The sequence below is a fragment of the Dicentrarchus labrax genome, unplaced genomic scaffold (assembly GCF_905237075.1).
Source record: "Dicentrarchus labrax unplaced genomic scaffold, dlabrax2021, whole genome shotgun sequence".
Classification (NCBI taxonomy): domain Eukaryota; kingdom Metazoa; phylum Chordata; class Actinopteri; family Moronidae; genus Dicentrarchus; species Dicentrarchus labrax.
Genome location: NW_026136723.1, coordinates 24489723 through 24504702, shown reverse-complemented (window position 1 = coordinate 24504702; position 14980 = coordinate 24489723). Strand labels below are relative to the sequence as shown.

The following is a 14980-nucleotide window of genomic DNA, read 5'->3' as shown; positions in this document are numbered from 1 at the left end:
GCAGGTTTGGACATTAGACAGTATATGAAAGCAGGACACGGCAGGTGTGGGTGGTGTCAGACTTAAAGGGTATTTATCACATTTTTATACAGTTATGTTTAGTGCACACACCTTATGTGAGTCCATGAGGTTGGACACCAGATCCAGATCTCCATGGACGGGCAGGTCTTCAGCCAGCTGGGGCTCTACCCGGTACAACCAGTCCACCAGGGCCTGGAGAGCCTCTGCAAACTGGCCTGAGAACAGCAGAGCCTCCTCCAGCTTGTGTTGTCTGGATGGAGGAGAGAAGACAAACAGCCGTCAATTACCATATCTCATGCTCCATATGTCACATCTGCAGGTTTGGAAAAGCCGGTTTCATTGTCCATCCTTCATCCTCTTTACCTCTCCACGCTTTTGCCGCAGACGGTGTCCCACTTGTCGCGGACCTCTCCCACCAGGTGGTCCAGTTTCTGGGTGTCTGCAGGCAGCTGAGCCTTGTCCCTCATGGCCTTCCCAGACCTCACTGTTGTGTCGTAAACAGGCTGCTTCGACCCCAGCGCTTTCTGAAACTCCTGGACAGGCAGAAAAAGGGAGGGAACGAAGGAGATTTGTAGAGAGGAACTGGTAATACTGACCTTTTCTATATACTTGTGTGCGTATAAATTGCCCACGGTACCTTGTGTTTGGCCAGTTGGACTTTGATCCTGTCTGGCTCATTGGAGATCTCCAGCTCTGAGTCCAGTCTTTTCTCGGCTTCTTCTAGCCAGTCTGTCAGCTTCCTCCAGGCCTCGTGGAACTGAAGAAAGAGAGTTACAGAGTTACAGTTTGATATTCTTACATGCATGCAATCCATGTCCTTGCCATTTCTACAACACAACTAGAGCCACTTTGCCTATATGAACATTACATTTAATGGAAATCTAGTTTTCATGTTGTCAGTGTCTCCACAGTGTGCCTTTGGTCTTTATGGGACAACAACAAGCTCATCACCCTACTATCAGTTCAGTACCTGTTTGGCGCGTTTGCGGGCCTCATCGAGGTGACGACCGCGGTCCAGTGACCTCTGGACCAGCTTGTCCCAGCGGGCCTGGACGCTGAGCAGCAGGTTTTTGATGAGAACAACATCCTGCTTCAGGCTGGCAAAGCGAAGCTGAGAGCCGGCCTTCTCCAGAGCTAGGACCTGCTCTCTGTGGGTATTAACCTCGTTCACAAATACCTGGGCAGACACAGACAAGGGTGCAGAATGAGTTAGACAAAAAGTTTGATGACAAAAGTCAAATGTTCACATAATAACCTTAAACATCTGAGTAAAACAGACATCTTAACTGTGTTTAGTAAGTGTAGTATGTTCTGTACCTTGTGCTCATCAATCTGGAATAGGACAGTGTCCAGTATGAGGCTTGGGGGTTGGGCCATGTTCAGGGTCTGTTCAGCCTGGGTCAGCCAGTTGATGGTGTCTTGCAGGGAGGTTTGGAAACCTGTTGCCAAGGAAACGGCCTCATCCAGCTTTGCCTGGAAAGTTCAGATTTTACATTTAACAACAAATCAGTAACAGTGACTCAGACAAAAACTAAAGGATTAAGTGATCACTATGAGGACGTATTAAGATTCATATACAGACAGACAAGATAATAGAAGTCAAGAACAGAGAAATAAAACACGTCTTACCCTGCGGTCGTCCATCTTGGTGTTAAAGCTTGCCCACTTGTTCTGCAGCATGCCCAAGTTCTGCTGGGTCTGGGTGGTACCGGGTCCTGCTTCCTCTCCTCCACGAGCCAGCAGCATGGACTCTCCTTGATCCAGCAGGCGGTGGTACTGTTCTCCGCGCTGGGCCAGTTGAGCCTGAAGCTCCTGCAGAAAAGAGAAGACACAAATGTGAACTGACGGTCTGGCTAAAAGGTGAGCGCTGTTGTGTCTCACTGGCTGGTTAAGGACAATTAAAGCTACTAAAGTTTCATCGTCACCAGATACCATGTGTCTCATGTGTAAATAGAGGAGCATGTGTAAGCTAATACTGTGAGCATCTGCTTAATACTTTTGTAGTAAAAATCTTTTTGTACTTCATCAATCAGCTTTGTGCAGTTGTTACCTTTACACAGACTTTGTTTTTGGTTCAAAAAGTGCTGCAGAAAACAGTCACACATTAAACAATGAACATGACAACACTTACTTTATACGAGAATGTTTGTTCTACAATAAGTTCTCTCCTTGCAGCTGACCTTCGTTAAATTGTGTGATTTCTAAACAATTCTTGCGCTCAATGCCAAAAGAAGCAGAAGAGGCATAAATGTCTATAAACTCTACCATTACAGGCTCCAGGGTGTAATTCTGTGTATTGTGTTTGATACTCTCGGCATAAAAGTATAATGTGATTCTCTGGTACCATGTGTTGCTGTAGCTGCTCCCTGGCTGTTTCAGGGAGACCGCCCGTTGGCTTGGCGGCAGACAGCTGGCTCTCCGTCCTCCTCAGCCACTGGAGGAACTCCTCCAACTCGCCATGGAAACCTTCAGCCTACACAGAAACAGGCAAGAGAGGGGGAGAAACAGGTAGAAGGTCATTATTTTAGCCGCACATTAACATATGAAGATATTACCACTATAGCTGTTTTATATTTTCTTTACCTGTTGCAGTGCGGCCTCCAGTAGCTTCTGCCGCTCCTGGGTCTTGAGCAATAGACTGTCCCAGCTCTGGTTGAGATGATCCAGCTGGTCCCTCAGGTGGCTGGCCTCGTCGCCAGGAGAGGACTCCAGTAGCTCAGTGCCAGCACCGTTCACAGTCTCCACCGTGGCATGATGGGATAGCACGTCATTACGTAAAACCTAGAGGTGGGAGAAAGATTTCAGAGGGTTAGATTTGAATGTTAAGATGCAACAAGTAGTACAAGCAAGAGCACAGCTGAACAGAAGGGTTTGGAGATTAAAATAACACTGGAGGCCAACATTTTATTGTGTGGCTCTCCAAAGAGAAGAAAAGAAACCACATTAGGGCTACAGGACATGGCCGGGTTTCATAAGCACAGACAAAGTATCACCAGCCAATAAAGTGACAGCAAATTGAGCCTCTCTTCAAACAGGTTAATTTACAGCGTCAACCTGACCAAGAGGAAGAAGTCACAAGATAAAGAAACAGATGAGAAGTTCTCTTTGTTTGTAAAGAACGGAGACATACATGGTGTTTAGCCAGCTCGATTTCAATGGCCTTGGGGTCCGAGCTGATGGGTCGCTGTGTGTCCAGAGTGGTGTGTGTGTGGTTCAGCCAGGCCTGCAGCTCAGACAGGGCATGTTGGAACTGACCCAGGGCCAGCAGGGCAGCCTCCAGCTTGTGCTGTGGTGGAAGAAACACAGAAGTTCGGGTTTAAAAATAAGAACTAAAATATTTGGACTGTAATGAAAAGCAGCTGTCAAATACATGCAACTCTCCAGAATGCCAACAAAGACCAACATCGTCAATTCCCAAGGGAAACAGTGGAGTAAGAGCTGGAGGTCAGCTACAGAATAATGTCTCCCTGGAACAGCTTTAGTTTCAGTGTGTTTCTCAGGGACTACTCTTCAGTCTCATGTGGTTTCATTACCTGTCTTTGGGTGATTTTATCCCCCAGGTTGTCCCAGAGATGTCGGAGCTCGGTCAGCGGCTCCTGGATCATGTCTCTGTCTGTCTGATCTGACACCTTCTTTAACAGCAGCTCCCCCTGGTGGCAGAGCTTCTCCATGTCAATCTGCTGCTGGTAAACCTCCACCTTGTACTGCTGCTCAGGGGAGGAGAGAGTGGTAAAGAAAGGAGAGGAGTGTTTTGTTAGTTATTGATACACATATTATCATAGGTTATCTAAAAATTTGTTTAAACAATTCTAGGAATCACGTTTAATATCAAATTCATATGGATTTTACAGCAAATCTTGCAATGGATGCAAAGATTAATGCTTAAAATGTGTTCATTAATAACTGATTTAGGAAAATTAGACTCTCTTGCCAACCTTGAGCTCTTCAATCTGCTGTTTGACAGTTCCCAGATCAGTTCCCACAGTCGACATGTCGCACAGCTTGATCACTGCGTTGTCCAGGTAGTCAAACATAGACTGGAAATGAGAGAGAAAAAAAATACTTAAAAGCTTTACTTAAAAGATGAAAAGCTGACAGTACCCAACATCAACACGATCACAGTTACTACGTGTTACAATGTTTAATTTGGTGCAAAGGTGACACCATTATATTACTAAAACACTAGCTCAAGAACATATAGTTTGGCTCTAAGTAAAAGTGTTTTATGACTCATTGGTTTATCTTAGATTTAAAGAGGAAGGTTTATCCATTCATTTACCCTTGCTAAATAAAGGCCCAGTTAACTCTGATGTACAAACCTGCAGTGCGTCCTGATACTGCACAGACGCTGTCATGGCCTCCTCCAGCCTCTCCATCCTCTCTCTCCAGGTCCGGTTCAGACCCTCCCAGGCAGCATTCATCTGGGACAAACACGGGAAGACAAAGGAATTATGTCAGTGGGTCAACATATTGTAGAGCTCTACAAAACTCCTGGAGAACTTATTTTCATCTTTACAGAAGCAAATGGTGGCCATTTCATTTCATTTCTCACCTCATCAATGGTCTTCTTCACTTCAGGTTTCTCCGTTTCTCCACAGGCAAAGATAAGGTCAGCTCCTAGGGTCCTGACAAACTCCAGCTCCTCCCTCAAACCATCCGTCTCTGCCTTAATGGCCTAGAGGAAGGGTAGAGAGACATCATATTGAGTTGTTTAGAATAAGAAAAACTACACTACAAATGCATTTCTAATAGCTCTTCTCCTCCTCTCCTCTGCCTGTTAATCACCATTCACTCTCTCCCACTCACCTCAGCAGCCTCAATTTGTTGTTTGATGAGCGAGGGGTCGACGCCAGGGTCCTCCAGCTCCTTCACTATATCCTGGGAGTCTCTGAGCGTGCTCAGTAGCGCCGCCACGTCAGCCCAGAACTTCCCGGCCAGGTCCAAGACATCGTTCAGCTTCCCCTCCCTCTCCTCGGCTCGCTGCCGGATCTCATCCCACAGGGAGCGCAGGCGCAGGAGGCGGGAGCGAACGGCTGGAGGAGAGAGGGGGAGAGGAGTCAGAGTTCGAACCGGCTGGTCGAGAAAAGTTGGTGGTATCACTGGGCATACTAATCTATTTCAGATCATTTCAAGAAGAGTAATAATGTTTTCTTTGTTTGCATTTTTCCATCTAGTGTCCAGTCCTGATAAGTTAACTCTTTCATTAGTCCACTCCCACTATCTTTGCACACTGAGGCCTTTCATTTCCATGAAGCGTGGAGGGCTGGAGGGTATCAAAGCACAGAGTTCTTCAGAAGGCAACATAACAAAGAGGCATGTGTGTGTTTTGTCCCACCATGTGGTGGCGTTGGAAGAAATATGCAAGCTTCACGGCTGAATCTGTCCTATTTCAAGATTTGACAAGGTCTGCTCGCTGGCTTTATGCCAGTGAAAAAGTGACCTACTTTGGCCAGTTGATGGTTCAGTCAGTGAGCCAGTTGGACTGGAGCCCAAAATAAGATTTTATTATTTTTCACACAGAAGCTGTTATGCAATTCCCGATGCCCTTTAAACACTTAATCTATTTTGTTTGACTGTGTAATGTTTTGTTCCATTTATAGCCAGTATTATCATATCCAAACACTGAATGCAACACTGTTTAGTTATTTAGTGATTTAGCTGTTCAGTTGGTAGCCATTTTGTTAACCCAATTAATGTAATGCAAGATAAGATAAGATGTTCCTTTACTGATCCCCTGTGGGAGAAATTCAAGAAGTTTTCCTCTTTAACTGCTGGCTACATGTGCAGCAGCTCATCAATGCATAGAACAAGTGGTTCATTAATGATTTATCTTTTAAATACAATAACATCAATATTATTCATGTTTATGTAAACCCCTCACCCTGTTTAACTCATGAACTGTGTGTCATTTTGAATGTTATTTGTCATTCACTGTCAGACACATCGCAGCCACTCACCCTGAGCAGCGGGATCGTCGTGAGCTGCTCGTCCGATGAGCTCCTCTCCACGGGCGCAGAGGGCAGAGAAGCTCGGCAGCAGTTTGTCTAGCTCCAGCCCCTGGGCTCGGTGCTCCGCCAGCTGCTCCCTGATCTTCTCCACCTCCGCCGCCACAGAGGGAGGCTGCCGCAGCCGCTGGACCGCCCCCTCCAGGGTCTCCAGCAGGGGGTCCATCTTGTCATGAAACTGGGGACGGAAGGAGAGTTGGAAGAAAGTATTATGAGGAGGAGGAGGAGGACAGAGTGTGTTGAGGGGGCCGGGTTTGGGTTTTTGATAGCTGGGTGACATTTTGAAAGTGAGAAAATACTGAGATATTATGTGGGTGGTCAGCCATCTGTGGCACACTGCATCAACTTTTATTATAAATGTTATATCAGATTTCAATACGGGACGTAGAACAGGCTTGCAGTTCTTTTACAGTGTCGAATATCTCAATATTGCACCTTCAGCATGTCATCCAGGTCGTGTAGCTCGGACAAATCTGGACTTGATCTACCACACAAAAGGGAGCTGCTAATCCACAAAGTTCAGTCCACTCTAAAGGACTCTAAGGATAAGTTGGTACAGTTTCTAGTGAGTTGATGGGCTTTTGCCTCTGAGGGAACACAACAAATCTCATCTAGCAAAAGGACAGCAATGACTGGTTTCAAGGACCTAAATCAAACCTAGCCTAGTCTTTACTGGAAAGCTTCTCAGTTTTAGACTAGGCTTAATTTAAGTCTATGAACCTACACAAAAGGGACATTTCCCCAACAGATTTAATTCAGTTTTATTGTCACTCAGGGTGGGCGGACACACATTGACTGTATATATAGATGTATGACATGACAGCTTTTCAAATGTGAAGCCAAAACATCTCGATTGCCCCCTCGTGGTTGGTTGGAATATAGGTCAACAGGTTATAAAGCCCGCCCCCTCCATGTCAGTGGATGGGACATGGACCAAACTAAAAAAGTACATGTGAAATAAACATTTCCAAAGATGGTTTCTGTCATTTTAGGTAGTTCTTCTCACACAGATGTATGTTCGAGTGTTCATTTCTCTGATAAGTTTGGTTTTAATCGGATGCTATAAAAAGGGGGGGAGGGTTCATGTCATGATTGACAGTGATTGAGCCGTCCGGGTCTATGACCTCGATACCATGGTGCCAACCCCAATAACTACTGCAGAGACTCTGGCTCCAAATGATTTTACCAGAACAAGATGGCAGCGCCCATATGCAAGATATTGTAGCTTCATTATGTACAGTGTGAGGAAGGTGGTCGTGCATCTTTATATACAGTCTTTGGTCTGGACAATTATATCAAGCTGTGGTTTCATGTGGTCATTTCTAATCAGTAATAAACCAGACAACTTTTACCATTTGAGATAAATCGACTGCATAAATCATCACTTCGTCTGGCGGGATTAGTACTCGATTAGTGATTGACTAGTACAAGATTAGTGCCTTAGTATTGTTTCATAATTTATTAGTCGACCAAATCATGTAGTGTAAGCGCAGCCTGAGTGTCAGTTGGACGTTGTCAGTCAGTGATCTTACCTCTACCAGCTGGGTGATCAGTGCAGTGAGCAGTGACGATGGAGAAAAATGATGGTTGGGTTGGGGGGGTCAACACACACAGCACATCCACAATGAACAAGGGATGGGACGGAGGAGGGGACGGGTTGCAAGGATGAGGGACATTAAGGTTAAGTTAAAGGATGAGGGAGGAGAGACAAAGAGGTGGGTGGTTTAGGATGGAGTGAGGGATGAGGACAGTGTGGAAGTGCAGATGGAGGAAGAGAGGGAGCAACATGAGTTGAAGGGGTGGAGAAACAATACAATGAGTTAAATCAGAGACGTGCATATAGTAAAACAGGCACCACTCTGCCACACAAGTAATTCAATGATGTCTCATGAGATGAAGTGAAAGTAAAATATCCATAAAGAAAACAAGCACAAAAAGAAGATATGGTGTGATAAAATGATATATATATTGTTTTGGGTACATTTTGCTGCTGTGAAAACAAGACTAAACACTGCTAGATGTATGTATAAGCTCTTGCTAATAAGATATAAACTTTTTATAAAGTAGAACATGCAAAACACACACTAAAGAAATAAGACCAGAAAACAGCAAATCAAAATAAAACGTATCTTTCACTGAACTCATGACTTTGCGCGATAAATCCTAATAACCATTAATACAGGGCAAACAGCAGAAACAAGCACAGACATGCTGCTAAGTAATCACATCAGTCCGTCTTATCTGGGGCTGCAGACACTCGCTAACAAGCTATAAACAGACCTGGGCCAAATTGCATTTTACAAATTATTCACCCTGCACTGAGGCAAATGGGTGTGTATTTTAACAAATTAGGTCAATTTATATACAAAATGTAATTCAAGTTTATTGAACTGAGTCTCATACAACTCACGTCAAAGCCTTCTGACTTTTTGGTACCAAAGTACACTAAACAACAACTAATTAGACCCAGGTCTGCAGTTAAAACACAAACTTCCCAAACTATTTGTCCTCTGCGACGTACCTGTGCAGACTGGGACACTGCCTCGTCTAGGGTTGTTGCACGACCTTTGACGCCCTCTTTGATGGCCAGGTAGCGTCTCTCGGCCTCGGTGTAGCGCTGCGTCACCGTCGCCCCCTCCTGGAGGCTGAGCTTGGCCAGCTGAGGTCCAATCTTCAGCAGCTTGTCGATGTGAGGCTTGTGCTCTGCGATGGACTCTCTGAGCAGCTGGAGAGGGAGTGAAAGGTTAAAGAAATTAAGAACATGGAAGAAATGTACACATTTTAGTTGGTGACAATAATGAGAGGAAAGCTGAAACAGAAACGTTTTTCTATCCTCTCTTACCCTCATCTGATCCTGTTGGAGTCGGAGAGCGTCTGTGTCGATGGCTGGCGGTGGCAGCTGGGTGATAAGGGTTTCAGTCTCACCCAGCCACGGCTCCAGTTCCTCGTAGGTTTCCCAGAACCGAGCAACCAAAACCTGGGCCTGCTCCAGGGCTGAGAACCGCTCACTATGGCTCTGACTCACTGCATCATAACGAGCACTGAGAGAATCTGTCTTCACCTGAAGATAAAGAAAAACAAAGATTTTAGTGTTAGGATCCAGTTGCTACACTTTCTATAGGGGACTTGTCAGTTAAGCATTGTGTCCCTCATTAAAGCCATCCCTTACTTGATACTAATGCACATGTTTAGTCTCTTTCTCTTAATTCTCTATAAGTGACTCACTATCAGTGCGTCCTTCTGGGTGTCGCTGCAGGTTTCCAGGATGTCGTCTCTGGTGTTGAGGAGCTGATCCACAGTGTCTTTGTGTCGGATGATGTCAATGTTGAAGGCCCTCTGCACCTGCAGCTGGGCAACTGTCACGTCGGGCTCCAGGCTCAGGGGCCCCAGAGACGCCAATTTACGCTCCGTCTCCCCGACCCAGGCCAGCTCTGCGTCTACTGCCTCTTCATACTGAAAGAAAGAGTTCGTGTTTAACCGGTTTAAGTGCTCATATAGACAAATCTAATGGAAATGTAAAAAAGATAATCAGCTCAGCATTCAGGTTGAACTGTTTGCAGTACCTGTTGTGACCTCTGGATGGCAGCTTGTACCAGCTGCACCCGCTGAGTGATGGTTTCATCCGACTGACGGTAGCGCTGGTTGGCATCAGCGACCAGGCGGTCCAGACCCTCGCGGCCTCGCCACGGCACCAGATCCAGCAGGGCGCTGCCCACCTCGTTCACCGTATCCAACACCAGACGCTTCTCTGCCGACACTTTCTTCAGCTCCTGAAAAAGTGAAAGTGATTAGTTTTAAAAAGCAAAAACTGCAATCAAATGGAAATGTTTGCTTAAATATAGAATTGAATTGACTAAAAGGCATCCAGGTTTTTTTCCTGCTGCCTGAGTTTGCGTTGCTTTTCAAGGGGACATGATGTAAAAAGCACATTAAATGGTAAAAGCTGAAAATGTCATTGTAGAGTAAAATAGGGATGGCAGCAACAAATTAAATGGCAATAATTTTTTCAATTGCTTTTACAAACTGTTATTGAGTTCCAAGAAATCAAAGTTTCTATGGTAACTCAACTGTGGGTGGGTTGATATTGGAGCGGCTGAAAATGTCATTACAGGCTGTTGTCATCAAATTAGTTGTTCTTTTCAAACAATATGTACAATTCCTTTCTATTCAGGGAAACAACATCTTTAAAAATAATCTTTAAAATGTGTAAAATGTGGATGATTAAGTTAAGTAAAGTTTTAGCAACTAAACACCTTGGTTACATCCTGCCATTAAAGTGCCCACTCAATCATTTAGCTGGAGTCACTTGATGCAAATGGCTGAAACTAAATAAAATAATGCAAAAGTAAAACTGCATCTTGGCCAGTTAAAAGAACCCCAGCTGAAACCAACTCCTTTATAACACATAACTATGAAATCTGGTATGTATGAGAGAACGGATGCAACGGATAGATTCATAGTTGGTCCAAACATTCATTTTCAACAAAGTGACTCACAGCCAGAGTTAATAATACACCAGGAAGCAATGAGTGTTATGTGAAATAGTGAAACATATACACCATGACATCTAAATACTGTAACTGTTGTAATTAAACTGGCTACAAAACCCTGAATGTTTTAATGGGGGAAACAAATGGGTTGCTGCTGGATCAGTATGTGCGTTTTAGTGATGCTTATGTTATAAAACCATTATAAAAATAAACAGTTTTTTATCTGTATGTTTAACATGAGCACGGCACAGCCGTAACTGCAACCATCTCTCTCATACTCCGCCCACCTTCTGTCGTTCCTGGTATGTGGGTGTGGCGTCAGGTTCCATGTTGTTGAGCTCCGCCTCCACGCCGTCCAGCCATTGGTTGAGGTCATCATGGGCACTGGCGAATCGCGTGGCCAGCTGCAGGGCCTGCTCCAGGGTGCGGAGGGCCTTGCTGCTGCCGGCCGTCATCTCAGCGTAGCGAGACTTGATGCCGTCCAGCTTCTCCTGGATCAGAAGAACTTCTTCGCCTGCAGGGTGACACACAGGTCAGGTCGTGTATTGTCCTGATGCATTCATAAATCTTTCACAGCTAGGTTTGCTGCATCCCACTGCTCCAGGCCAAGTCAAATTCCTTTTAGGTGCAAACTTACTTCTCCGGTTTTTGAGTCATAAATCTTATAGATCATAAAACTCACTCCAAACACGTTCTGTAAAATTTCTCAGTACCCGAGGGCTGACAGTTCTGCATACCTCTCATGGCCACAACATTTGTCTAATCATCTAAATATGAGCACACACACACACACACACACACACACACACACACACACACACACACACACACACACACACACACACACACACACACACACACACACACACACACACACACACACACACACACACACACACACACACACACACGGGGTAGACCAACTATCAACTCGCTAATAGTGCTAACAGTCAGCATGTCTAATATCATGACAAGAGAGACACAAACCAGATGTTACAGTTTGGTTCACCGCTGATATAAAAATATGTGGTTTGGATGTGAATCTACAACAACTAAAGCAAAACAGTGTTTTAATTTCTTTCTAGTGTGATTCTCTCCCAAAGATTCCCAACATAAGCTTAATAATATAAACAATACCGCCTTCTTTATTGATTTTAGTTGCTAATCATCAAAACATATAAAAGATACCAGTCAGACACCTTCCAGTACAAGCTGGAAAATGACCAAGGATAACACTTTTTGCATTTCATATGTTTTAGGAGGAGACAGAAAACATCAGCTTAGGAGAAGATAAAGGAATGTGAGATTACCTGTGGTCTGTTTAAGTAAAGCTTGTCCATTCTTGATGGCCTGGTCCACGGTCTTCTTCCTGCTCAAAATCTCCTCATTTAGAGACTGAGGTGAGAAACAAAGTGAAAGTCAACCTCTAGTAGATAAAATATGTTTTTTCTTTGGCTCCAAGAACAAAAAATCCTAAGTATGGTGTATCCTTTATTTAACTCTTAAAAAAAAAAAAAAAATTAGACCAGTGTGTTTGTGCTTCATATCTATTCTTTATATGAGTGAGGCAAAGGCTAATGTAACAGCAGTACTGAAGGAAAATTGTACCTGAATTCTCTCATGGTCCATTGTGTATCAAGTTCGTGATTTAACTATATATATATATATATATCGTAAATAGCTACTGTATATAATATCAAAGATTGCTATTTTAGTGATGTATCTATATAACGTTAGATAAGAGATTTTACTTCATTCTTCATTACATTAGTACAATTCTACCTGTATACTGTAGCTTTTTCCTAATAAACGTACTAACTGCTGCTCTCATGTTTTGGAAGAAATAGTGTAAGCTGGGGTTCAGTGTGTTCATGAAGTCGTACCAGAGTGTGTTTGTGCTGCTCGGCCAGCAGCTGAGGCTGGTAGCTCTGGACGGAGACCTGAGACAGCCTCTGAGCCACCTCAGCCAGCCAGTTCAGCACCTCTACCTCATCCTCCCCAAACAGCTGAGCGTTGGCCAGCGCCTGCTCCAGCAGGCCCGCCCGCCTCGAGCACCAATCAGCAAGTTCCGAGTGACCTGACCTCACCGCCCCCACCCGCTCGCTTAACCAATCACGATCAACCGTGCAGCTAAGCGGGGTCAGAGATTGGCTGAGGGACTCGAGGCGGTCAACCTCGGCTTCACGAGAGGACACGTCATCTTGGAACGCCTGGGAGATGTATGTGTGTGTGTGCGTGTGTGTGTTTGAGGGGAAGGTGAAGGGAAGTGAGAAAAGAACAGCAAAACAATAAAAATAGATGGGTAAAAACTTAAAATATGAGCATGCAAATGATAAATCATAGATCAACAGGAAATCATAAATGTCAATAAATGAATGGATGAGTAGACAAACATAAAAAGAAAAAACTAAAAACTGCATCGATAAAGACATGGACTGGTAAAAGGGTATGTTTGGGTTGTAAATGATTGCTTTGTGGATCTTTTGCTTCGTGTTTCCTCTTCCAGCATCTTTCCACTGAGTTACACTGAGATGAACTATATTTTCTATTTTACATTTAAGTTGAAACGGGGACGGCAAAACTGGAATACCAACAATATTTATAGGTAGGTAAGTCAGCAAGTATTTTCTTGTCTGTAACTGAAGATCTATTGAATGAACAATGCTCCATGTTTAGACTTTATTTTGCCAACCATGTCAACAACCAAGAGCATCTGCCAATAAATTCAACCTACCTTTTCCTAGTTCTTGCTATTTAGGTGACTTACATAAAAATATAACTTTGCAACCTTCTCATGAGTTGAGGGTCTCTGTGGGGCCAAACAGTACCTTGTGCTTGATGATCTGCTGGGTGATCTTGGCCGTCTGGGTTCCCATGGGCTCGGCGGAACTCAGGCGTCTCTCAGTGGCACTCAGCCACTCTCCCAGCGGCTCCAGGGCTTCGTGGAACTGAAGAGCCAAAACCTGCAGCTCCTCCAACTGCCTCTGCCTGAGGGACGGGAGGGTCGGAGATGATGAGAGCTTTAATTGGGATTTTATTGCTTTCACAGATTATTTTTGTTCAACTTGGTCCTGATTTTGTCTCATACAGCTGTTGTCTTTTTCATATACACAATGTGTTTGAGAAAGATATTCAGACAGAGGGAGGTTTTGTGTCTTTCTTTTAATGTGCTTATACCGAATATGTTTGTTGAGTGACTGTATGTATATGTGTGTGTGTGTGTGTGTGTGTGTGTGTGTGCGCGCACAGATTTACAGAATTTCTGTTCAAACTGTTAGTGTTCATACTACACAAAGTAATAAATTCCCCAGACATGACAGACGTTTTTCATATCATGCCTTGCAGCAAGTAGTCAGGCATGAATGTGTTGTAAACAATATATATTATGACCCGACTTTACATGAGGAGATGCATCGGAGGTATTAAACCTCTTCAGTGTGTGTGAGTGTGGCCTGCACGTGTGTACCCATTTTCCCCAAAAGAACCATTACTTTCCCAAGTGAACAGAGGAGCCGCTGAAATTACTTGTAGACCACAGAAACCAATAGTAATGATACTATTCGGTCCTTAAGTACAGGGGTGCTCAACAGAGCCACACAGACATGAAACGAGAAAACAGGAAATAACCGCAACATAATATACTGTTGAGGAACACCACCAATTACTTCCCTAGACCACATATTTACAGCAAGACAAATCTGTAACTTTTAGCTTTCTGAGATATTATCTGTGTTTTCAAAGGATAAAAAGGACAGAATTGATCATTTTGAAGTGTGGAGCATCCACAAGTGCCAGAGATGACCATGAGAGAGCAATATGATACCTCCATATTGACTGCTACAAGGAAATTCCCTATTTATTCCATTTTATATCCACTTAGAGACCATCAGCAGGGCAGATGGTTGGTTGTCACATCAGAGCTTATACCCAGATCCTCCCCACCCCGAAGCCCCCCTTCAATACTGCAGAGGAGACTTACCTGCCACCAGCCTTGTCCAGCAGGTCAGTCCATCTCTCCGCCAGACTCTGGAGCTGGGTTTGAATCTTCTCTCTGTCCTGAGTGTCTGCTGTGGCTGCGATCCTCTCTCCCTCAGCTCGGATCATCTCCACCGTCGGCCGGCGGTCATCTAACAACCTCTGGAGCAGCTGGGTGGGGAGAAACGCACACGGTTATTGGTACAAATCATTTCAAAGAGAGTACTCTTAACAGCAAGGGTCAGAAATTAGGTTCGACCATGAGCCAGTTCTTGCAGGTACAGGTGCCATAGAAACACAGGCCTGTATGTATCCAGTGTCTGTTTAGTTCTTTTGATACATTTAAGAAATGAAACTGTAAAATGAAATGTAAATGTATGGATATTTTGATTGATCTCCTCATGGGGCTGCAGTATTATAATTTACAAGGTCATGTTAGGATTTACATGAGCCTTGTATTTACATTGTTATCTACAGAAGATATGTGAA

The 14980-nt window shown here is 44.2% G+C and overlaps 1 protein-coding gene across 30 annotated transcripts in view; it reads right to left on the bottom strand.

The window, feature by feature from the left end:
• The window catches only part of macf1a (microtubule actin crosslinking factor 1a), a 224325-nt gene that overhangs the window by 15996 nt on the left and 193349 nt on the right, over positions 1 to 14980 (bottom strand). For 26 of the 30 annotated variants that reach the window (XM_051391458.1, XM_051391467.1, XM_051391460.1 and 23 more), the window contains 24 exons: positions 14496 to 14662; positions 13345 to 13504; positions 12400 to 12726; positions 11827 to 11911; positions 10804 to 11030; positions 9590 to 9796; positions 9252 to 9479; positions 8869 to 9087; positions 8548 to 8751; positions 5979 to 6204; positions 4828 to 5054; positions 4574 to 4696; positions 4341 to 4442; positions 3957 to 4058; positions 3555 to 3728; positions 3152 to 3307; positions 2605 to 2802; positions 2366 to 2494; positions 1651 to 1833; positions 1339 to 1494; positions 992 to 1198; positions 659 to 778; positions 385 to 554; positions 112 to 271 (listed from right to left, as the gene is read on the bottom strand). In XM_051391458.1, the coding sequence (XP_051247418.1) occupies positions 112 to 271; positions 385 to 554; positions 659 to 778; positions 992 to 1198; positions 1339 to 1494; positions 1651 to 1833; positions 2366 to 2494; positions 2605 to 2802; positions 3152 to 3307; positions 3555 to 3728; positions 3957 to 4058; positions 4341 to 4442; positions 4574 to 4696; positions 4828 to 5054; positions 5979 to 6204; positions 8548 to 8751; positions 8869 to 9087; positions 9252 to 9479; positions 9590 to 9796; positions 10804 to 11030; positions 11827 to 11911; positions 12400 to 12726; positions 13345 to 13504; positions 14496 to 14662 (4257 nt within the window). The remainder of the gene's footprint in view (positions 1 to 111; positions 272 to 384; positions 555 to 658; positions 779 to 991; positions 1199 to 1338; positions 1495 to 1650; positions 1834 to 2365; positions 2495 to 2604; positions 2803 to 3151; positions 3308 to 3554; positions 3729 to 3956; positions 4059 to 4340; positions 4443 to 4573; positions 4697 to 4827; positions 5055 to 5978; positions 6205 to 8547; positions 8752 to 8868; positions 9088 to 9251; positions 9480 to 9589; positions 9797 to 10803; positions 11031 to 11826; positions 11912 to 12399; positions 12727 to 13344; positions 13505 to 14495; positions 14663 to 14980) is intronic. The other 4 variants (XM_051391468.1, XM_051391469.1, XM_051391472.1 and 1 more) reach the window with 1 other exon arrangement.